The sequence below is a fragment of the Danio rerio genome, chromosome 22 (assembly GCF_052040795.2).
Source record: "Danio rerio strain M-AB ecotype USA chromosome 22, GRCz13ab, whole genome shotgun sequence".
Classification (NCBI taxonomy): Eukaryota; Metazoa; Chordata; class Actinopteri; order Cypriniformes; family Danionidae; genus Danio; species Danio rerio.
This window is the reverse complement of record NC_141042.1, coordinates 27394543-27420052: the sequence shown is the minus strand read 5'-3', so window position 1 is coordinate 27420052 and position 25510 is coordinate 27394543. Positions and strand designations below refer to the sequence as shown.

Sequence of the window (25510 nt, the reverse complement as noted above, 5' to 3'; positions counted from 1 at the left end):
ATCCAGGGAACATTTCAAATCAACAACACCTTTAAAAATATGTTTTCTGAGAAAAATGGTGACGTGTTCAATACTTATTTTCCCTGCTTTACTTGTGTCAGCATGTGTGTGTGAAGTTTTTTTTGTATGAATTGACCATAAGTATATTTTGGATTTCCTAGAGAGGGCAGATGGAAAGTTGTAGCAAAGTTTGATCAGGGAAAAGAGAATGTTTTCAGCAGAGAGTTTGAAGTGAAGAAATATGGTAATTATATTACCTTCAGATTTGTTTCTTCTACATATTTTTTTCTCTGTTTCTGTGTTAACACCATTTCTTCTTGGTCTTCAGTGCTTCCAGCATTCAACGTCACACTTACTCCTAAAACATCCCACCTCAGTCTGGATGCAGAAAAGTTGGAAGTTGAAATAACAGCCAGGTGTGTCAAAAATCAAACTACTGTGAATTATCTAAAACCAATGATGCTTTAATTGAAATATTTACTCACCAGTGGCCGGTTGTACCAGCAGTGTGTAAGTTAAAATGTAGCCTAGTTGTGACTTAAAGGGATACTAAGTTTCAACTTACACACAACTAAATATTTTTGTGTTCCGGAATTTAGTTTAAATGTAAAGCTACGTTCTTACTAAATATTTACAGCAGAAAAGAAATGACAGTGAGATTAGTTTACATTAAGGAGCTCATGATGATAATGGAGAATGATCTCCCTCTACTCAAAGTCTTATTTTCCTCCCAAATCTCGCATTTGTTTCGAGCTGTGAAAGAAGAGTTTAATTTTCTTTCAAGGAGTGTTTTTTGTTTGTTGTGTCCAATAATTAAAACGAGAATTTGTTTATGACTGAGTTTTTCACCCTGCTCTTTTCTCTGTCATATATAGGATGTATATATATATATATATATATATATATATATATATATATATATATATATATATATATATATATATATATATATATATATATATATAAAAATCAAGAGTAATGTCTGGTAACTTCATGTGTATTTGGCGTGCGTAAAGTAGTTTAACGTAGTTTTAAAGTAATTTAAATGCTTTTTATTGGAAATTACATAATTCAGGGCAAGACTTAACGGAGCGCTTATGACCTATTAACTACAGTTTGCCTTAAGAACATGTGGTGCAACCGAAGTAAGAACAAATTTAGTTACAAACTAGCAAGTAGTTATTAAGCCCCTCCTTATATTCCAGTTTAAGAACGAACATACAAACAGCTGGTGCAACCCTACCCTGGCACTTTATTAAATAGGATGTGACTTTTTCTACCAGTCTGATGATTTTCCTCTGAATTCTACTATCAATAAGACATTTTTACCACTAAACAAACACTCACAGGATATTTCCTCTTTTCACTCCATGTTCTGTAAACACTAAATATGGTTGTGCATGAAAAATCCAGTAGATCAGCAATTTCTGAAATACTCAAATCTGCCCATATGCAATCAACAACTATTCCACATGCAAAGTTAATCACTTGTCTTCCTCATTGTGATGCTGATTTTTACTTCAGCACATTGTCTTGACCATGTTAATGTGCATTTTGTTTATGCTGTGTAATTAGTATTTTGCATAACAAAATTACGTTTATATTTAACAATGTGTAAGAATATACCCAGCAAACAATTTTGTGTTTAATAGACGTCTAATAGACATCTAAATGTAGACAGCTTGGTTAAAACAAAGCTAAACTTGGGCTGTCAGTGAAAATCTAATAAACATCTAAGAATAGCCCAAATCTAGACTAGTGGTCAAATAGACAGATAAGACTTTATTTGTGTAGTCAATCAATTCTGTTTATTTGATGACTACTCGATTTTCTCTGACAGCCCAAAATTAGCCTTGTTTTAGCCAAGATGACTATCTTTAGACGTCTATTGGACATCTATTAGGCATCTTTTAAAAACAAAAAAATGCTTACTGGCTATGATACTATTGGAAAGTTTGGTGAATCCTTTTATTGTGTTGATTCCGTACATGTGGTCACTGTATATATTTCATCCAGGTATCTTTATGGCGCGCAAGTGAAGGGTGTTGCGTATGTGCTGTTTGGTATTGAAATTAATGGTGAAAAGAAGAGACTCACATCTATGAAGCAAATTGATGATGTAAGTGTTAAGTTTAAACATGTTAACCGTTTAATTATCTTTGTAGAAATTTACTATTGCGACTCTGTGTCTATTACAGCTAAATGGAGGAAGTGTTAGTTTGACTATGGAGGAGATAAAGAGAGCTTATCCTGACATAAACAGCCTCCTGGGGTCTACGGTGTACGTCAAAGCATCAGTATTGACTAGTTCAGGTAAGTAAGTTCTACACCCTAGCTTAACAACACGCAAGCAATGCTCTAAAAATCTCCTAACCCATGGAACATCAACAAGGTATCACTTGATTTGTAACTGCATAGCTAAAGCTTGGCAACCACTCACAACTTTTATCCTCTTCACAGGTAGCGATCTTGTGGAAGCAGAGAAATCCGGCATTAAAATCGTAAATTCACCCTACATGCTTACCATCAAGGACACACCAAAGTATTATAAACCTGGTCTGCCGTTAGCCATGACGGTAATCTAATATTCGTTGCAATGCTTACGGTTTTAAAACATACCTTTTGAATATAATAATTCAATAATTTTATCACCAATTTTAATCAACATCATTTAAAAAAATAAAAAATAAAATTGAAAATAAAAGTCGTCCAAATATCTTTATTCCTTTATATTAAATTAGTTGATATTACATCATGATGTTAGCATTTTCCAATTAGCAAACATGTGTTTTTTTTTTAGGTTATCGTGAGTAACCATGATGGATCTCCAACTCCTAATATTCCTGTAAAAGTCACCTTTCTTAAAAGGCCAATCAGTGTCCACAGTGGCACCATCAACATTCACATCAACATGCCGAAAAAGCGCATCCCATACGGCAATTCCCAGATGTTGAAAGTAAGTCATTCGCATAAACACACACAAAAACAGCAAGCCCCATTTGTGCTGAAAGTTACTTTACTTTGTACCTATAGACCAGGGGTCACCAATCTCGTTCCTGGAGGTCCGGTGCCCTGCAGGGTTTAGCTCCAACTTGCCTCAACACACCTGCCCTGGGTGTTTCAAGTATACCTAGTAAGACCTTGATTAGCTTGTTCAGGTGTGTTTGATTAGGGTTGGAGCTAAAATCTGCAGGACACCGGACCTCCAGGAACAAGTTTGGTGACCCCTGCTATAAACCATATTGTACGACAATTTCAATGTGGTCATGTCATCGGCCCATGAACATTTCCTACTTGTTATCAAACTAGTTTATAACTGTAACAAGAGGCAATTCAATCATATTGCAATGGTAAACAGCTACCATAACAGTATTTAACAATATGGGGCTCTTTTTAGATTCTCAGAAGCCATAGAAATTAAAAAAGTAAAACAGGAAATACATTGGGATCATTTTTTTTTCTTTACATTCTTCAAAATGGTCTATAATATACTCAGCTGGACCACTCAGAGGAAATGAGCCATAATAGGAGCAATTTAGGTGTCTGCTGAATACTGTATATTTAACATTATATAGGTGGAGACAGTGGATCCGTCACTGAAACCAGAACAGCAGGCCATTCAAGAGGTATACGTCAAGCCGTATTCTACTTTTAGAAGTCACGGTAACTACTTGCACGTCTCAGTGGGAGCAAGTCGAGTGGTGGTCGGTGGCAGTATCAGCGTTCAAGCGTACATCAAATCCTCTTTACCAAACCACAGAGCGCTCGTGGAGCATCTCACATACATTGTGAGTGACCCTGGAGACATTTCAGTTTTAAAGCAGACTGTATTGTCAGTGTTATTCATACTAATAATTATTTTCCAGGTGTTAAATAAGGGGAAAATAATTCAGGCTGGTAGAGTGAATGTCAAAGGCCAGGACGTAACAAGCGTTCATCTGCTCATTACCTCAGAAATGCTACCTGCATTTCGGTTTGTGGCGTATTACGTTTTGCCATGGCAGCATAGTGCTGAAGTGGTGGCAGACTCAGTGTTTGTTGATGTGGAGGACCGGTGTGTAGGTTCGGTGAGTTCTTGTGGTATTCATAAGCAGTTATTATTAACATTAAAGTCTTAAAATGCCTGGAACTGCTTATGATAAAAATTTGGCACCAGTTAATTCATTAATTTACTAATGAATGCAACATTTAATAGTCTATTTGTGATTTTACTAGCTTAATGTTGGACCAGTGGATGGAGAAATAGTCAGTTCTTACTCACCAGGCAGCAGCTTTAAATTTCAAGTGAAAGGTGATGTTGGAGCAAAGGTCAGCCTGGTAGCTGTGGATAATGCCATCTTCTTGTTGAGTAAAAACCGCCTGACGCAGAAAAAGGTGAGTGGTTGTCATTTGCATTCAGGGTTTATACGGTCATGGAAAACCTGGAAAAGTCATAGAATTTTTACATGGCATTTTCCAGGCTTGGAGAAGTTTTGGAAAAACAGAAAAACCCACAAGGTTTTGGAAAAGTCATGGAAATTACATTTACATTTAATCATTTAGCAGACATTTTTGTCCAAAACGACTTAAGCTGCGGTCACACTAGAGCTTGTGCTTGCAAAATTCTGTTGTTCATTAATAAAAGTGAGCGTTTGCTCCATATTTAATTTTTTTTCATTTTAAATGATCTTCTATTGGTGTCACGCAATCACTTGATGTGATTTCACAGGTAAGAATTCACCAAGCCTGAACTTTCATATGCAGTGAAATGCAAAACACGTGCTTGTGTTTCTGGTCTGCAGCATTCGCATGTCTATGAATGGAAGTCTATAGAGCGAAAAGTGCAGTATGATAGTGGCTTTATAATACAAGTAGTTTTACCTGCTAGTACTAGTTTAACAAACTATTAAGATTATCCAAAATTATAGTTTGACAATATCTGTATATTGGAATGGAGCTTAGTTGTTTTTACTTCTTTCTTTTTCTTATCAAAAACATGCTCTCACATTATTAGTGCTGTGTAAGCATCATCTATTTTACATAGATATAAAAATTAATTTTAATGCATGTTTTATGATATGCTGTAATAAATATAAACATTTCTTATGATTTACCATGTATATGTTGACATTACATGAAACAGGTTATAAAAATTGACTTAAAAGTCCTGGAAAAGTCATGGAATTTGTGTAGTAAATATGTGTATGAACCCTGTGCACTGTTCTTTTCAGAACTTTCTCCTCAATGAAAAAAGTAAAAAAATATAAATAAATAAAACTTTTTGATTCAGGTCTGGGAAGTGGTGGATCAGGCTGATATGGGCTGCACCGCAGGAGGAGGCAAGGATAATATGGGTGTTTTCAGTGATGCAGGACTGATGTTTCACTCCAGCACAGGAGGTTCAACTGACTCCAAAGAAGGTCGTGAAAGATACACAGCAGAAACATTTTACATTTACATTTAACATTTATTTTTATTTTGAGTTTACAAAAGAAAATACATATATAACTTACATAAACTCTCACACAAAAAAAGTCAGATCTTGCATATGCTTTATGTTATCTTCCCTTTAACAACAACAACAACAACAACAACAACAACAACAACAACAACAACAACAACTATAAACAGTAAAAGATAGGGCAGCTACAAATTCTTTAGAAGATTGCCTTTTAAAGAAGGAAAGGTATACACACGCACGCACACACACACACACACACACGCACACACACACACACACACACATACATACATACACACAATTGTTGTTTTTTTCCCCCCAATTTCTGTTTAATGGAGAGAAGATTTTTTCAACACATTTCTCAACATAATAGTTTTAATAACTCATTTATAATAATTCTTTTTTTTTATCTTTGCCATGATGACAGTAATAATATTTTACTAGATATTTTTCAAGATACTTCTATGCAGCTTAAAGTGACATTTAAAGGCTTAACTAGGTTAATTAGGTTAATCAGTCAGGTAATTAGGCAAGTTATTGTATAGCAATGGTTTGTTCTGTAGACTATCAAAAAATATATAGTTTAAAGGGGCTAATAATTTTGTCCCTAAAATGGTGTGTAAAAAAATTACAACCGCTTTTATTCTAGCCCAAAGGAAACATATAAGACTTTCTTCGGGAGAAAAAATATTATCAGACATACTGTAAAAATTTCCTTGCTCATGTTGAACATAATTTGGGAAATATTTAAAAAAGAAAAAAAAATTCAAAGGGGGGGCCATTTTGTTTTGTAATTAATTTTTAACTAGCTGTTTCTTGTTTCTAATTTCTTGTCTTTATTAATACATCCGTCTAAATTTATATTAGCAATTTCTACTTCAAAAATGGCATCTAAATGTATTTTAATCTTTTTTAAGCATGAGGTTAATTACTGACAATTCCAAAAAACATGATAGTGACTAGCTTTCCCCCCCCCCCCCCCCCCCCCCCCAAACATTCTCCAGCAGCTAGTGCCCTTGCCTTTGTGTATTATCTCTAATAAAAAACCTTAGAACATTTTCCCAACAGAATTCTCTCTACATGGCCGAGCTGGTATTTTCCAATGAGTTCCAAATAATCCCCCAATCCTCATCTGAGATATTCAGATTTTCTTCCATTTTCCATTCAAAGCAGTCACATTTAATACAGTTCTACTAGAATATGTGCGGTCACTTTGTTGAGCAAAGGTTTGAGGTATTTTTAATGCTTTTAATTACCAATGCTGCAAATATCTGGTTAAAATACAGCTAAAGATGTAATATTGCTGGAAATTATTACACTGGATTATTAGTATTTTAATACATTTTAAAATGTAATTCATTCCAGTGAAATTCAAAACCTGAATTATTAGCATCATTACTGCAGTCTTCAGTATCAGATGATCCTTCTGTAATCCATCTAAAATGCTGTTGACGATAATAAGAAATGTTTCATCATGTAACATTAAGTCTTTACTCAATTTCTTTTAATAATATAATGAATTTAAAATGTAATCATTTAAAAGTGTAAATAAAACTAGTTAAAAGTTTCATAATTGGGCAAAATTTATAGTACAAAATGGAGGTTGTCAAAAAGGATTACAAAATGCTGGAAAAATATTCTTTTGTTGGTCACCTTGATCAATTGCTTGAATTTTTAGGTAAGGTTTTTAGGTAAGGTTATAAGTCAGAGACAATGTGAATGCTCTGGTTACTAAAGTAACCCTCGTTCCCCGAGGAGGGGAATGGAAATGCTATAAGTGGATTTAATCCAGGAATGGGGATTTCCTTTCAGAAAGCCAATCGTCTGAAAGAGTATACAACGGGCCAATGAAATGCCATTTGAGTTGGCAACGTATCTTGCGCACGTGTGCCTTATTGCAATTAGCTCTGCATACAAGCACAGGAAAAGCAAGGAAACACCATCCTTTTAAGCTGAAGAGACTGACACTTACAGCTAAGTAACAATCATTATGGCAATGTTAAATAGCATTTCTGTTCCCCTCCTCGGGGAACGAGGGTTACTTTAGTAACCAGAGTGTTCCCCTTCGGATGGGGAACTTCAATGCTATCAGTGGATTTATTTAATCCACAAATGGGGAAATGTCTGAAAAACGCCATAATGACCGCACCTTACCTTCGCCTGCAATGAGAGGATAGCCAGGCATATCGTGAGCGCTCCTGCATCAAAGAGACGCGCGGTCTTCCAGCGAGATCCCTGGCTCTTACTTATCCCACTTCAAAGAAGTTTTATGGATTTAGATATATTTTTTGGGAGTCGCAAACGTCTAGATAATTCTAGGAAAATACGACAGTATGTTGGGAAAGCGTGCAGTCCTGATAGGGAGGACGCTGCGGAGGCCACCTGCTACCCAATGTGGAGATATGATGGCAAATATATGGACTAGCCCTGAGAAGGGGGAGTATGCATATATTAAGATGGTTAGCGGAGAGGGAAGACACTGGTCCGCTCATGAGGAGGGACTGCACCGTGGCACCGTGGGATCGCCTAGTGGGGAACACGCATAGTGGGCACCTATACCCAAAACACGGGTTTACCAGCAAGCAGACCTACATTTTAATGGGCCAACAAGTGACTCTTCCGCTGAGTCAGTGCTGGGGGCCTTGGAGGAATCTGCAGGGCTCACCTAACAAGGAAATTTACTGGCAGATGAAAAAGCGCACGTGTTAGGGAGAATGGCGCAGCAAGCGTGTTCAACACCTTAACCGAGTTGTTTCCTCAATCACCAAGGGTTACCTAATACCCTTGAGGAAACCGGCTCCACTCGCAGATCGTAAAACCTTGCAAATGTATTAGGTGTCGCCCAGCCCACAGCTCTACAGATGTCTGGTAGATGGGCGCCATGTGCATGCCCAAGAGGATGCGATGCTCCGAGTGGAGTGCGCACGCACTCTCAAGGGACACGGCTCGCCCTGGCTCTGATAAGCGAGGGAGATGGCATCCACTATCCAGTGGGCCAACCTCTGTTTCAATATGGCACTTCCCTGCTGCCGACCGCCATAACAGACGAAGAGCTGCTCAGATGATCTAAAGCTCTGAGTGCGGTCCAGATAAATACGCAAAGCACAAACTGGAGAAAGTAAGAAAAGGGCTGGGTCTGCCTCCTCCGGGGGCAGCGCTTGCAGGCTCACTACCTGGTCTTTAAACAGTGTGGTAGGAACCTTGGGCACATATCCCGGGCGGGGTCTCAGGATAACATGAGAATAATCCGGCCCGAATTCCAGGCACAAGTCACTGGCGAAAATGCCTTTAGGTCCCCGACCCTCTTAATAGATGCCAACGCGACCAGCAGAGCTGTATTCAGGTACAGAAATCTTAAAGATACTGAGTCAAGTGGCTCAAAGGGATCTGTACGCAGGCTTGTGAGAATGAGAGCAAGATCCCAAGAGGGCATGAGAGGGGGGTGAGGTGGATTAATTCGCCTAGCGCCTCTGAGGAACTGGATGATGAGGTTATGCCTTCCCACGGTGCTGCCTGCCACCGCGTCATGATGAGCGGAGATGGCAGCCACGTAAACCTTGAGTGTGGAGGGCGACAGCCTGCTCTCCAGCTTCTCCTGAAGGAAAGAAAGCACAACACTGATCTGGCAATTTCGGGGATCTTCTCTGCGTGAGACGCACCATTCAGTGAATAGCCTCCACTTCAGGGCATAGGCGCGCCTCATGGAGGGGGCTCTAGCCTGAGTGATGGTATCAACAACCGCGACTAGTAGGTTACCTAAGTCTTCCTCGCGTCTAAGGACCACACGTGGAGGTTCCAAAGATTGGGGCGAGTGTGCCAGATGGTGCCCTGTCCCTGAGAGAGTAGGTCCTCTCTCAAAGGGATCTGCCAGGGGAGGGCCGTAACTTGGAGGGAGAGCTCTGACATCCAGGTCCGGTTGGGCCAGAGGGGCGTAACCAGCAAAACGTGTTCCTCATCCTCCCTGACCTTGCACAGTAACTGCGCGAGCAGGCTCACTGGGGGAAACCCATATTTGCGCATGCCCAGAGGCCAGCTGTGGGCCAGTGCATCCGTGCCGAGAGAGCCCTTGGTCAGGGAAAAAAAACAACTGGCAATGAGCGTTCTCGGAGGAAGCAAACAGAACTATCTGGGCTTCCCCGAATCGCGCCCATATCAGCTGAACAGACTCTGGGTGGAGTCTCCATTCTCCGGGACGTAAAGGCTGCCGTGAGAGCACATCGGCTGCACGGTTGAGCTTGCCTGGAATGTGAATGGCGTGCAGCGATTTCAGCCGCGGATGACTCCAGAGGTTGATATATGCTACCGCCGCCCTGCTGTCCGTCCTGACCAGCACGTGTTGCTGCTCCAGCACCGGAAAAAAAATGGTGGAGAGCAAGGAACACTGCCAACAGCTCCAGGCAATTGATATGCCAATGCAACTAAGTTTCTTTCCACAGGCCCGCAGCTGCATGCCCGCAACACACAGCCCCCCAGCCCATGCTGGAAGCATCTGTTGAGACAACATGACTGGACGCCTGTCCTAGAGGCACTCAGGTCTGTAGGAATGAGGGGTCGTTTGCCCGCTTACCATGCGCGTCTGGGGACTCGATCGTGAAGCCAGTGCTTGAGTGATCTCATATGGAATAATCCGAGCGGCATGACAGCGGCTGCCATATGCCCAAGGAGCCTTTGAAAAAAATTCAGTGGGACCACTATTTTGCTGTCGAGCTCTCTCAGACAGTTCACCATCAGCTCAGGGCGCTCTCCGGAAAGGCGCGCTGTCCGAGAAAAGAGATCCTCTGCATGGGGGCTAGTTTGCTCTTTTCTCGATTGACCTGAAGCCCCAACAGGTGGAGGTGCCGGAACACCTTGTCTCTGTGCATAATCAATTGCTCCTGAGAGTGGGCTAAAATCCGCCAGTAGTTGAGATAATTGAGTATGTGGATCCCCGCGAGCCTAAGGGCTTGGTGAAGACCCGCGGAGACAGAGAGAGCCCGAAGGGGAGGACTTTGTATTGCCAAGCTCGACCTTCGAACGCAAACCGCAGAAACTGACAGTGACGAGGAAAAATGGAGACATGGAACGTCCTTCAGGTCTATTGCTGCAAACCAATCCCGAGGACAAACGCACCGGAGGATGTGCCTCGGAGTGAGCATTCTGAACGGCAGCTTGTGCAGACAGCGGTTCAAAACGCGCAGATCTAAGATTGGCCGTGACCTACCGATCTTTTTGGGAACGATGAAGTTTGGGCTGTAAAACCCGCATCTCAGCTGGAGGGACCTGCTCGATTGCATCTATCGCCAGGAGGACAGTAATCTCCTCTCACAAGAAGGGGGCGGACAGGGGGCTGACCCTTGTGAAAATACACGCCCGTGATCTTGGGGGGCCGTTTCGCGAACTGAATCGCATAGCCGAGTCTGATTGTGCGTATGAGCCACCGTGAAGGCCTGGCCCACGCTAACCAGGCAGGCAGAGCTCTCGCTAATGGACTCATCGCTACAATCGCTGACGTACCAGCAGTGGGGCAGCGCGGAGTGGGTGTGCTGATCTGGGAAGTGCGAGGGTCCCGCGGAAGAGCTGGAGTCGAGAGATTCGCTCTCACTCTGCACCCAAACTCCGGAGAGGGGGCTCGAGGGGTGGGAGAAAGGAGACCGTCCTCCCAGCACTCGTGAGACACTGGGGAAGCGCATAGAACCTGCGAGCTGGGAAGCAAAGCATCCCGTACTGGCAGGGTTTGTGCTGATACATCCGGGAAAGTGGAAAAGTGCTCTTTCATTGATGTTTTTGTGGCAATGAAAAGTACAGTTGGAAATGGGGCCCCGCCCTCCAGCAGGGAAAGAGCAAATTCCCTCTTCTCCGGATGACCTGTCTCAGGGACGCTTTACGGTCCGTGTACCAGACTTAACGGCGACCTGGGCAGGGGGGCTGCCTGCTTCCGAGGTGCTTGACGCGCCCGCTTCGCTGGAGGCGCAGGTAGGGGCGGGGCAGCACTCATAGGCAGACGCCCTTGGCGAGGAGCAGCAGCGGAGCGGGCTTACGGTCCCGTGATAGATGACATTGCCCATCGCAATTGACTGCTCACTAACCGCCTTGAACTCCTGGCTGAATTCACAGACGGTGTCGCCGAACAGGCCAGCCTGGGATATGGAAAGAAAAGCAAACTTTGTCAACTTTGCGCATATCAGCCAGGTTTAGCCAGAGGTGGAGGTCCTGGACCACTAATGTGGACATCGTCCTTCCCAATGCACACGCAGCGGATTTAGTGGTCTGAAGAGCATAGTTGGTTGCGGTGCAAAGCTTGTGTAACAAGCGAACGCTTGGAGGAGCGGGAGGTCTGTGGGCTCGGGGGCAATGGATTATCTCTAGCTGAAACCCTCAGATCTCGGACCTCAGACCCTCAGTTCGCCCCCTCACAAGGGCTAGCCGCGATCTTAATTGGGCAACAGACATGGCATCGCAATGACGACATGAACTTCCCGCGAACAGTGCTTATATGCGGAGCTAATTGCAATAAGGCACACGTGCGCAAGCTTATGCTGTCAACTCATTTGGCATTTCATTGGCCCATTGTATACTCTTTCAGACGATTGGCTTTCTAAAAACTAAATCCCTATTCGTGGATTAAATCCACTTATAGCATTGAAGTTCCCCATCCGAAGGGGAACCAGAAGTTTCAATGTTTAAACTATTATTTTTTAGAGTTTATTAGATGAAGAAGCATTGTAAGCTAATAAAGTAATTTCATTTCAATTTCATGACATCTAAGGGGCCGTTTACATGACAATGTTTTCAGCTAAAAAATTAAAAAAAAATTTTTTATCAGGTTTGCCTGTTTGTTCACACAACAACAGTGTTTTTGTGACTGGATACTCACAAATCAAACAGAATTCCAAGTTGGAGGTTTTGAAAAGGCCTTTGTTGGCATGTCCATGTAAACACATGAAAATGAAAATTACACTGGCAGTTAAATGTGACCCAATTTAGATTTTTTGCTCCTATGTGACATATCGGATCTGCTCTATGACCGTGTAAACAAGAAAAAAAAGCATGCATTCGGATATTCAGAGATCGGTTTCAGGCCTCTTTTATATGTGGAAATAAATCTGATATAAATTGGATATGTGACAATGCGACTATCATGTGAACAGGCAGATCAGATTTATTGAGACATTTAGCTTTGTACATCATTAAACTTGGGACAATGTGTGCCTCAAAATCATTTTAAAGTTGGGGGAACTTTGCATATTTCGCAGAGCTAAAAGCAAGACAATTTCTTCCGTCATGACTAGTGTGGGGCAGATGAAACGCATGAATCGGTTATGGGTCACAATTAAAATAATGTGTAAACGGACAGGCAAAAAAAAAAAAAAAAGAAATCTGTTATAGGCAACAAATCAGAATTGGACATCAAGATCTGAGAATGTAAACATGGAACATTAAAAAAACAACAACAACAACAACAAAAATTACCCCAAGATATGGGTTGTCCATGTAAAGATGACTTTATGTACTTTTATTGGTTTGTTTCTCACAGACTGCTCCAGTAAAACTAAACGACGAAGACGTTCTGCAGCCAAACTGCAGCTCAGAGATCAGCTCGGTGAGTCGGAATTATCAGTGTATCAAATGTTCTTTAAGCAGTCATTACATGGATTTTGCAGCAGGCCGTATGATATTACACAGTCTAACTGGTGGGACTTTTTTCAGGCATTACATATTATTATTGCATCTGCTGCAGCAGCCATGTTCCTTGATTATTATGCTGGAATGAGAGTATAGTTGCTAGCCATAGAAAATACTGTAGCAGCTTTTCATTTTTAGTTAGTGTATAATGTATCTACAGAAGAGTCAAGCTTTAAATAAGTCAATTATCGAAACATGTTGCTCTTTTTTTTTTGAGGGAGATGCTAATGGTCTAATCTGTTTCGATAATCTATGCTAAGCTAAAAGTTTTCCCACCAGACCCAAAGATTAAGTAAATGCATTTAAAAATGGTAAAACTCAACTCCTAGAGTGTTTGTCTAAAGCAGGATTGAATAAATGCATTGTTAGAACATTTAAGTGTTGAATCTGTGTTAAAGTCAGTGCAGTTTTTAAGTTTCCTTGTCATGTCTCTTTGAAGAAGATACAGAAGCACAGATATTCAGAAGCTAACCTAACCGTCTAATCATGTTTGTTTCTCTCACTCAGAGAAGGCCTATTCAGATGAGCTCCTGCAGAGGTGTTGTGTGGATGGCATGAAGGAGATTCCCATGCCGTATTCATGCTACCGTCGCTCGCTCTACATCACCGAGGACTGGAGCTGTGTGTTGGCTTTCCTGCGCTGCTGTGCTGAATACAGAGGAGAGGAGCTCGGCGTCATTACCAGACCTCCAACAACCACTGCTCCACCAACCACTGCTCCGCCAACCACTTCTACACCCGTCTTCTTTGGCGTACCATATCTAGAATATGAATATTATGAGGTTTTGTATGCTAGACAGCCAGAACCTATGCCAACGCTTCTTGCAGAAGCTAATGTAGTCGTTGTAGAAGAAGAGGAAGAAGAGGGGGCTTCAGTGTTTGAGGAAGATGATTTGGCTGATCTTGAGGATATTTATGTGCGCAGCAAGTTTTTTGAGTCGTGGTTGTGGACCGATATCAGACTGCCTAGCACTGCCAAGTCTGATGGGTAAGAGTTTAGCATTTGACTCGATGTAGATGTCGCACTGTTGTTGTATTAATTGTTTTGTTTTTTCTTCAGGTTGGCTGTGTTTCCAGTGGACACCGTTCTTCCAGACAGTATCACACAGTGGGGGTTTCTAGCTGTCAGTGCCTCACCTGAGAAAGGTGAAAAGAACTTTCATCTTGTCACAACACAAATTTCAGTAGATAAAACAAAAATAGTTAAGGTATCGTTTACACTAATATGTTTTAGCTTTAAAATGGCCTTGTAGAACGAAAATGATCCACATTGGCGTTGCACCTAGCATTCCAGAAAGATATATGTCCACACTACACTGCTGAAAACGCACATTACGTGATCACACAAAAACGCACTCTGGCATGTGCTGCATCATATACGGAAGTCTGAGCTCCAGGCAATCAGCAGGTACTTTGAACACACCTCCCCAGGTGAGAGCAGCACACATCGAACAGTTCATCTAGGATCTACCACTGGATGTCATCTAACTAAAGGTGTTAAGCATGATATTTTATTCATCTTGTCTCTATCTAATGACTCTTTGGTCTTTTGAATCTTACTTGTTCTCTACTTGTTTTGGCTGAGCACAAATATAATTTAATATATGAATTAATGTAACCGCGTACACTGATTCTGCACATTTGACTGATTGCTTGCCTTTATTTCCTATATTGTTTAAACTTATTGTACCTTATGCTTTTATAATGGCCATTATTGATTGTTAAGATTGATATTCAGCAAAGCAGACAGGGTATGTTTTGTATTTTACAATGAAAATTAAAGGAGGCAGTTTTGTTATAGGATCAGTTTTGTTATAAATGTGCACACAGTGAAGAGGCCGGTCATATAAATATGCAGTTACACGATGCCTCAAAATTTGTGGTGTCTGTTAAGTTGTTAATATCAAAATGAGAAACAGGCAGTTCCTGACATCATGTTAAGGAGTCCAGCATTGGATAATGATTATAATAATAATAATAATAATAATAATAATAATAATTATCATTATTATTATTATTGTTAATATCAAAATGAGAAACAGGCAGTTCCTTGTATCATGTTAAGGAGTCCAACATTGGATGATGATGATAATAATAATAATAATAATAATAATAATAATAATAATAATAATAATAATTATTATTATTATTATCATTATTATAATTATTAAGCTATGTGTTGATCATTACTACATATGAATATATAATTATTTAATCTAATATTTAAAAGGATCATTTAAAACATTTTTATTTACAGGGTGTCCACTGAATCTTATAAAGTCTTAATGTCATTTTATTGTTAAAATAGTGAAACAACATAGCCAGGGTAATACGAATGATGTTAAAGTACACTGTTCCCTTTTAAGTTTTACCCAACATATCCTGGGGACTTATAATGAAACAATGCAAGACTAACCTTGTGTACTTAATATTAAAAAAAAACAATTCGGGATATCTGCAGCCCCTCCTCTATTTTCAGATGTCTTCATTTTCCCCCATCCATGCTGACAGGGAGCAGCGTTTTAAAACAAAAATGGCCTCTTAAGTGTTTCCAAAATGCTCTATTTCGGGGCTTGGAAACTCTGGGGTAGTGTCGACGGAAGGTGTAACCGCAGTAAAACTTATTCATTTTTAAACTAAAACATATTAGCGTAAAAAATAAATAAATAAATAAACTAAGAATTGTGTTGTTTCAACTTATATTAAATAATTAGTTTGAACGAGCCGCAAAAGTCATTTCTGATTGTAACATCTTCTTCTTTAAACCTGCAGATGGCAGCATCATAATAGCAGCGGAGCTAAAATAATAACTTGCAATTGCTTTTATGCAACTAAATGTGCCCATATGGTTTTTTTTTTAACAAGTAATACTGAATTTTTTTATGTTTAATCATAGATGAGTCCTAATTTGATCTGATATTTATGATAATAATAATAAGTAGTAATATTTAACAAAATCATTTAAACCATTTTTTAATGGTTCTTAAATTCAACTAAATTTTGTCTTGAAGGTAATAAATAAATTTGTCGTGGGGTGTGCACTACCTACTATAGAAGAGATTGCACATAATCGAATGCTGGAAAAATTTGTCAATATAATGAACCATGATAGTCATCCCTTTTTTAGACGAATTGTGCTGAACTGTATTAGTTATTAAATATGAACAAGTGTTTACTCGTTGTTTTTGGGACTAAGGTGTGTAGTATAAATGTAGTTTTATTATTATTTTTTATATATATGTACATTATTTATCTATTTTTAGTATGTAGAGCTCTGCTGTGACATGGGAATTTCCTTTTGGGGATTAATAAAGTCAAACAAACAAAACAATTGTAAAAAGGTCTTAATTTTCCTATGTCTGTGTAAAACTACCCAACACGAATACAATCACCAACAATTCAACTCTATATAACTTTTAACCAAACTCGATTTATAACTTTATTTACAATGTGGTTTAATTATCATATAAGCCTTATATATGGCTCAGAATTAACAAATTATAATATATTATATAAAAAGTCTTAATTTTGACTTTGTGAAACCTGCAGAAACCTTATTTAGCTTTTATTACCACCCTCAAATAAACAGAACTTATTATTTAGCTTGTATTGCTTCCTTTTTCTGCACATTATTATTATTATTATTATATTTCTTTAATAAAGATGGGTTTTTAATACAAATATTACACGTTTACATAAGATTAATACATATTCGTAATTAAATCATTTCCAATGCTACTTCAAGCATTTCTATATGTGAATTACAAATGCATTAACCATATTTAGATTTAAGGAAACATGTTAAGGAATTCTGCATATAAATTATTTGAAATATTTTTTTACTAATAATGTGATGCCAAGCATTTCTGTAGTTGAATTTTGAGTGTTTAAAAAACAAAATTGAGTAATTTAGTAAGAAAAAAGTGGAATCATTTGTTTTATGGACATTAAAATACTGAATTATTGTTTTTTATGATAGTTGTTGTTTTTTATTGCACGTACAGTTCATTTAAACATTTTTTTAGTTTGTTTTGTTGTTCTAGTAGATATTTTAAGAATATTAGTATTAGAAAATGCTATTTACAGTTGTCCAGGGACTGAGCAGTACTGTGTCTGTCTGAATAATTTTGGCAGGTGTCTGCGTAGCTGAACCATATAACGTCCGCGTGTGGAAACCGTTCTTCATCGACCTGCGTTTGCCTCACTCGGTGTCCAGAAATGAACAAGTGGAAATCAAAGCTGTGATCCACAACTACAAGAACTCAACACTGGAGGTTCGTTCCACACCATCAGTAAATGTTGTGACTTATTATTTGTGTTTTAAAGAGGTATTTTTCTCAGATATTACATTTTGTTACAACCCTTGGGCAATCTAGGGCAATGGGGTCAAACACTTGACCAAGGATCTAGTTCAAACAAACACTCAGAGAAAATTGTCATACATTCATTTTCTTTTTAGCTTAGTCTCTTTATTAATCTGGGGTCGCCACAGCGGAATGAACCGCCAACTCATCCAGCTTATGTTTTACGCAGCAGATGCCCTTCCAGCTGCAACCCATCTCAGGAAAATCAGAGAAAATTGTACTCAAATTAAAAACCACAAGCCAGAATTGCTGTACAAATAATGTGATTTATTACAGATGGTGGTTCCCTCTAATCTAGTCTAATAAACGAAAATGTGAAAAATAAATCTTCAATGTCCAAAGACGTCTTACCTAAACTACACTAATTATCCATTTATTTAAAAATACACAAGTTGGCGCTTACCCCCTTCCCTAGTGTATCTCTAGACAGTCAAACTTCTATGTGTTGAAATGTATGTCACGTGACCTACTTACCTACCAGTCTTTCTATCAAACCTCTTTACTGAAACACGAGGAAAGGGAATGAATTACACACAGGTAAGAACAGACAGTGACTAAAGCAAAAGGACACACAGTGTAAATAAAAGTGAGGACATACAATAATGTACATTACAATAAAACTGAAAAAATGTGGATATAAACACAGATTTAATCAAGCAAGTTAGCAAGCAAGCACTGAGCACAGAAACCAATAACAAATCAAGCCAACAAAGGCTGTTTCTCAATTCTAAGAATGCAGAGAACTTGTGTTCTTCTGGAGACAAGTCTTGCCAGGTGTCCTCGGAAGAACGAACTCAGTAGACTACGAGGACAGAGAACGCGTCCTTTGAGAAATAAGATGCTGCGTTCTTCCTGATGGTCACGTGACCTTTACACAATTTAAATGGTAAATAATTTAAATATTACAGCGTTCATACAACAGTATATTGTTTTTCCCGTTTTCAATATATATACTATGCATAAAGACTTTACAAATATACGCTGCACAATATAAATAGAACTGATTTTAATAAGAATTTTAGCAAACTAACAACCTTAATGTGTTTATTCCTTTAATAAGATGTCCATGGGAATGTTTATATTCACCATCTCATTTAGGGTAACTCCTGAGATAAATAAGTTATATCTCTGAACTCTATATCTCTTTAATTATAAATAGATATAAAATGTTGCGCTTCCCATCTCCAGTCGCAATGATTTTTGGGATGTCTAGAGAGATATACAAGCACATGCAAGTTTCACGCATCCTCCGAACTTTTGGTCTTAAGTATTGGAACAGAACTTTGGCAGCTGATGATGACATTACATGAGAACACGATGACGCAAAACCACTGAAGAATGCATATTGAAAAACAGCCAAAGACTGCCAAACTGCTGGCATACAAAAAAAAAAAATACAGCGAGCTGGAGTTATCTGATTGGCTGAAACCGGAGCCAAGTTGTTACTCTAGAACCAATCAGCATAATCCAGTGTCAGGATTGGTTGTACCAAGCGGAGGTGAACCAGCCAATCAGGAACAGCAGTAGGCAAAAACAAAGAAGTAAACTCTGGTGATAGAAAGAAAAACAGATAATACAAACATAAATAACCAATACCTGCTGGCACGTAACACATCTACACATATTTTACACAATAAAAAATAGGTATAAAGGTTTAAGTATATGTTTATGAAATTACACATTGCAATGTTTATTTTGCTAGCTTACATTGTTAGTTATAAATTAATCCACAAAAAAAGTGGTTTGTTTTGGTAATCTTTTATCAAAATCAAACAATTGACTTCCTCTCTGGAACGGCAGTGCGTTTATGATGACATCATTTTGACTGCTTCGGTGAAATATGCCTAGCCACACCCCTCCAACTATTAAGGCAAACTGGGACGCTTTTTGCTTGTGTTTTCTGTTGACGTTTAACGCCTCCTGACTAAATAAAGGTCGCCAATGTGATCGTGCACACCAATGCGCAAAACGACAGGCGCATTTTTAAAGAAATGCCTCATGCTCGGTTTTTACTGCTGAAGTTACAGTAAACAGCACTTTTAGGGCCCTCAACTAGAAAACTGTCAATGTGAGCGCACATTGAAGAAGATGCCCAGAGGCGATATGAACATGGAGCTGATTATTGCACTGATGAACAATAATCATTTCTTCATTGCTAGAGCTGGAGCTGCTGCTTGAACCATCCATACTTGTTCGAGTCACCAGTAACTTTAACAACAAGCGTGTTAACTTTCTCTCTTCTTCTTCTGTGTTACAAGCGGGTGTCAGAAGCTTAAAGTTGTGTAGCGTCATCTAACGTCAAGTAGTGATTTTGCATACTCTTCTGCTCGATGCCAGTGAAAATCACTTAGGAACTCTGACCTGCGAAATCACATCATCAAATCACAATATAAATACATGACCTCTCTGTACAGAAATGTAAAATATGGACCAACCGCTCGTTTTTTATGTCTAATCATCTTCTTTAACTCCGCCCCTTTTCGTAGCACCGTACGGCAGAATTTTGCATGCTTAAACTCAAGTGTGAATGAAAAATGAGGAGGAGGAGGAGTGCAAAAATAAAACCCCACCTCCTGCTTAATATTCAGTTTCAGTTGGCAATGCGTCATCATACTGGAATAAAAGTCTGCTAAAAATTCCGGTTTGCATGAACTTTAAAGTAGGCTTAGTTACTTTTTAATCAAACATTATTCTTGACAATATTTCAGACTGTGTTTATTATGCTACTTTCACAACAAACTGTTGCATAATCTCCTGTGTTTTTAACTCAAAAGCATTTCAAATGTGTGCAAATAATGAAAGTACATAACAAAAAGCAATTATACAGAGGGAGCAAAAAACATCACGGAATTCAAGTAGTGTTGTTTATTTTCCAAATAATTATGGCAGATCAAATATTCGTGCAGACTGCAAATTTTTTTTGGAACTCTGAGTTATATTTTTTGTGATTTGTATTTATTATAGATTCACTCCAATAAGGCAGACGAAGTGACACTCTGAAATTCTAATAACAGGGTATCTGCGGGGTCTTAAAAAGTCTTAAATTTTAAAAGCCAAATTTTAGGCCTTAAAAAGTCTTAAATCCACTCAAATATAAATCACTTTAAACTAGTCTTTATTTTCCTTATGTCCATGTAAAGCTATATTTTAATATTTTATTTTCATTACATTTTCTTGTCAGCTTAGTCCCTTTATTAATCCAGGGTCGCCACAGCGGAATGAACCGCCAACTTATTAAGCACATTATTACGCAGCGGATGCCCTTCCAGCTGCAACACATCTCTGGGAAATCGCTAAAAATATATTTAAATCAAAGTTTAAGAAACGTTTATTTATTAACTCTATTTACTTATTAATATGGTTTAATTCTCTTCCTTACAATAACATTTGTTTTAAATGTTTTTTAAAGGCTTTAACTTGGCTATTAAAAAATCTTTAGCGTTTATAGTGCCTTGTGTAAGTCTGACATTTCAATCAATATGGTCTTAAAATGGTCTTAAAATCTTATTTTGACTTGATGAAACCTGTAGAAACCCTGAATAAGATTTTTGATTTTGCGATTAATTCTTTCAGAGCAAATATTAAAATTTTTGACTATTCGTAAAGACCTTTTATTGGTTTCACAGCAAGTTGTATTTTGTTCACTTAGCGTTTATGATTGAATCACTCTATTTAAGGCCCACAAAGTGACACTTTGCAAAATTCAAATAAGTAATTACTATTAAATAATTCAAGTAATTACTTCAGCGCAAATATTAAATTTTTTGACAATTCATAAAGACCCTTTTTAGTTTTTACAGCAAGATTTATGTTGTGCACTTAATATTTATCATTGGATCACTCAGTTTAAGGCCCACAAAGTGACATTTCATGAAATTAGAATTATGCTTTTAAATGTTCATTTAATAATTGCAGAGCAAACATTTAAATATTCCCTTCATGCAAAGGCATAATAGTTATAGCTACTAGTTTTATATATTTATGTTTTTACTCCAACTTCTGCCAGCAAAGTGACGTTTTGTAAATTCAAATGGTGTTTTTGATTACTCAAACGACTGTAAATCAAATGTTTGAATATTTGCGTACACCTTGAAAAGTCATAACAGCAAGTTTTAGTTTGCGTGTTGAATATTTATCATAAATTTGCTCCATTTACGACCAGCAAATAGAATTTTGTGTGAAATTCAAATGATGTCTTTTAATTTGCGAATAATGAATTACTGATTGAATGTTCAATCATTCATCCACGTGCCTAGTTATAACCTGATTGATGTTTGTGTTCGCAGGTGATGGTGATCCTGGAGAAGACAGAGGACATGTGTAGTGTGGCCTATACGGGACAGCACAGACAGCAGGTTACAGTAGCAGCTGGTTCCTCTAAACTCATTACATACACCATCATCCCTCTGAAAACAGGAGAGCTTCCTCTACAGGTCACTGCTGTCGCTGCCTCATTCATGGGTCAAGATGCAGTGAAGAAGAATCTACGCGTAGTAGTGAGTGCCTATTAAAAATAGTGTGGTTTTGGGTCTTTGGCATAATATTCAGACAGTGTAACAGTGTAGTTTCTGATGGTTTTATGTGTGTGTTTTAGGTTGAAGGCATTCAGACACTTAAAGTGAGGAGCTTTGTGTTGAACCCATCAGAGAAAGGAGGCAGTGGTGAGACTGGAGTTTAATGAACGTTAATCATGTAATGACAAATATTTCAAACATCAGTGTGATTATTATATCACAATTAAAGGGACTTGAAACCCCCTCATTTGGTTCAAGTCTACCTTAGAATTTTTTCAAAACATGCTTCATAATGGAGCAGGGGAAAAAGAGGGGAGCAAACAACTGTTGTCACAAATGAGACGCACTGTGAGGAGACCCATGATTTTATAGTTTACAAAGTTAAAATGTAAAGAAATAAATTGTATGTAATGCCCTGCTACATATGTTATTCGTAATTTCATATACATACAACCACAATTTGTTATATCATTATAAAGATAATCATGTAAACACTACAAATGAGGAAGACTTCCCTCTTCCTCAATCCCAGGGTCTGAATGCAGACACAGTGGATTGCAGTACAGCAGGTCTGTTTCCGTGTCTGTTCAAACCATTAGTCCTACTGGTAATCAGGAGAATTTTAAATATAGGCGAACACAGCAGCACGGATATAAGCGATGTGTCTGAATGGTAACAAACTCAACTGATAAAGGACAAAGTTCGCCATTCTCCAATTCTCATACAGCTGTCCTTACAAAAATGCTTGCTGCAAACCAACAGGGAATAACATGCAACAAACACAGTGGATCATGAAAACAAACACATACGGCCCTTCATGAACGGCTAAATACTGGGTGCCATGCTCAACCAGTCATTGGGTCTCACCACCTGGCAGGAGTTGCCTTGCCTTCAGAATGCATGTGCTCTCATGATTAATTAAGAAGCAGGCTCTTCTCATTGGACAAGAAACTCAGCTATGAATAATAATGAGAAATCAACATGTCATCACTCCATTTGTAGTTCTGCGCTACGTCACCGATTTTGATCCTGCCTCATTAACTATTTTAAACCAGGAAGCATGAAATTAGCTGACAAAAGCTCAAAATGATCCAGTTTTCCCCACAATTAAGTATGACAGGTGCTAACGTCTTAAATAATGCTCAACACACATAAATCTGTTAAAATTAATCATTTCGGCTATAAAAAAGTTATACCTTGAAAATTCTCTGGATTTACCATTTATAGTTATGTGCTTGAGTAAAACATTTTGTTTTGCTGTATTTTGTGAACTACTGGTGTCATTTTTTCAAAACTTAAAGTTAAAAATGTTTTTGGTGACACTTTATTTTTAAGTCACACTTCATGCTATTACCAAACTATTATCTAAGACTTTCAACTCAAGAAACTATTAATTAGTTACTTATTTTTGTAAACTTATTTTTTAAATATACATTTTTACTATATCTGCACAGAATGTTGTACATGTTTATGGGAGTATCGTTACCAAAAACGTAATATTTGAATTAAAAAAAAACTTTAACGTTTAACTTTTATGTTTACAATGCAAATCCAATTCAATCCACTTATTTTGTAAACAGAGCAAATAGCTCGTATAATATATCCACTAAAAGACAGAAAATATTACTTTACAAACTGTATTGTAAATAAAAATCATTTTAACATTTTCATATTAGCCAATAATATTGCTGAAAAGAGTTTAAAAACTGAATACATATAAATGTACACACATTTACACAAGTAAATAAATAGATTTGATGATGGGCTAAAAATCAGCGAATTTCTGCATGCACAGATTTCAAGCAGGCCTTGTTATTGAGTATGATTAGAGCTAATAAATCCTTTTTTTTTATGAATAATTTCTATATTGATAATAGACAGGCAAATCACAGTGGCTCAGTGGTTAGCACTGTGGCCTCACAACAAGAAAGCCACTGGTTCGAGTCCCGGCTGGGTCAGTTGGCATTTCTTTGTTGAGTTTGCATGTTCTTCCCATGTTGGTGTGGGATTCCTCTATGTGCTACGGTTTCCCCACAGTCCAAAGACTTGCGCTATAGGTGAATTGGATGAACTAAATTGGTCGTAGTGTATGAGTGTGTGTGTGTGTGGGAATGAGTGTTTGGGTGTTTCACAGTGCTGGGTTGCAGCTGGAAGGGCATCCGCTGTGTAAAACAGATACAGGATGAGTTGGCGGTTCATTCCGCTGTGGCAACCACAGATAAATAAAGGGTCTAAGCCAGAGGAAAATTGATAAATGAATTGACAGGCAATGAGCCAGTAGTTATTAGCGTGAATTGTGACTTAAACTAATGTGTTGTCATTTTTTTATTATTATTTTTGATCATCAAAAACAACAAAAGTAAAAAAATGTTTAAGTCAGTACAAGACACTCAAAAAAAGCCTTTATTGATATAATTTGATTATTAATTGATATGATTCCTTAAAGCTTCCCCACAGACAAAAAGGGGAACAGGTAACACAGATACAGTTGGAGACAGTAATAAAAATGAATAAGATACGTGAGGTGTACAGCTAGAAAACAAATCCAAACAAAAAAAGTACACAAAAAGGTCACATATATGTTAATTTATTATTCAAATAAGATTGAACACCACATTTCTTCAGTGTAAGGTATCAGTGAATTAATTTAACCAGTTAATGAAATGCTTTCATTTAGTGATCTCTGACCTGTGTCTGTGATTTATTATTTGTTTGTATCTAAGCTGGGCAACAGTTGATTCAAGTCAAGAAGCTGCAGTTGGATGCTGTTGTGCCGAAATCTGTACCAGAAACATTTGTCAATGTCAGAGGTATGAAGTTTTATTAAAACATATTCATAATATGTTTTGAAAGCTAAATTTCTCCTCCCCTCATCAAGTCTTGATCTGTATGTCGATATAAAAAGATTGCAGAAATAAATAAAAGTTTTGTTTAACACCATTTAAGTACTGTCTATATTTATGATTCATATATCACTAAACACAAGCATACATATATTTGAGATAATATTTGTATTTAGATATAAAATGTACAATATATGATACAAATTATATATCCATGTACTAATTTTTTTTTATGTATGTGTGTCAATCACACATACTTAATAAATATATATACAATACATACATATATTGTGTCAAAACAAACTTTTATTTTGTATGCGATTAATCGCAAATAATCTTTTCCCAGCACTAAAAAAAAAACGATTTTCTCCAGGTGATTTGCTGGCAGACAGTATTGATAACTCCATTAAGGAGGACTCATTAGCAGCGTTGATTCGGATGCCCGGAGGCTGTGTGGAGCAGAACCTGGCCAGAATCACTCTGCCCCTCATCGCAGCTCATTACCTGGACCGCAGTGCAGACTGGGAGATTGTGGGAATCAGTCGCAGAGAAGAGGCCATCAAATACATACAGAAAGGTGCAATGACATGCAAACAGGGATGAACTTTGTTTCTTTTAGATACAAATGATGCCACTACTCAAAATTTATGTGTGTAAGCTTCTTAACAAGGGAAGTGCACCTATTAC

The 25510-nt window shown here is 38.1% G+C and overlaps 1 protein-coding gene across 1 annotated transcript in view; it reads left to right on the top strand.

The window, feature by feature from the left end:
* The window catches only part of LOC147838534 (venom factor), a 44323-nt gene that overhangs the window by 8234 nt on the left and 10579 nt on the right, over positions 1-25510 (top strand). The window contains exons 8-25 of the mRNA XM_087304418.1: positions 162-244; positions 329-416; positions 2017-2119; positions 2199-2313; positions 2461-2576; positions 2801-2956; positions 3576-3788; positions 3867-4067; positions 4216-4374; positions 5270-5399; positions 12954-13019; positions 13610-14090; positions 14163-14248; positions 17237-17376; positions 21753-21962; positions 22061-22127; positions 24704-24790; positions 25197-25400. Of these exons, the coding sequence (XP_087160544.1) occupies positions 162-244; positions 329-416; positions 2017-2119; positions 2199-2313; positions 2461-2576; positions 2801-2956; positions 3576-3788; positions 3867-4067; positions 4216-4374; positions 5270-5399; positions 12954-13019; positions 13610-14090; positions 14163-14248; positions 17237-17376; positions 21753-21962; positions 22061-22127; positions 24704-24790; positions 25197-25400 (2705 nt within the window). The remainder of the gene's footprint in view (positions 1-161; positions 245-328; positions 417-2016; positions 2120-2198; positions 2314-2460; positions 2577-2800; positions 2957-3575; positions 3789-3866; positions 4068-4215; positions 4375-5269; positions 5400-12953; positions 13020-13609; positions 14091-14162; positions 14249-17236; positions 17377-21752; positions 21963-22060; positions 22128-24703; positions 24791-25196; positions 25401-25510) is intronic.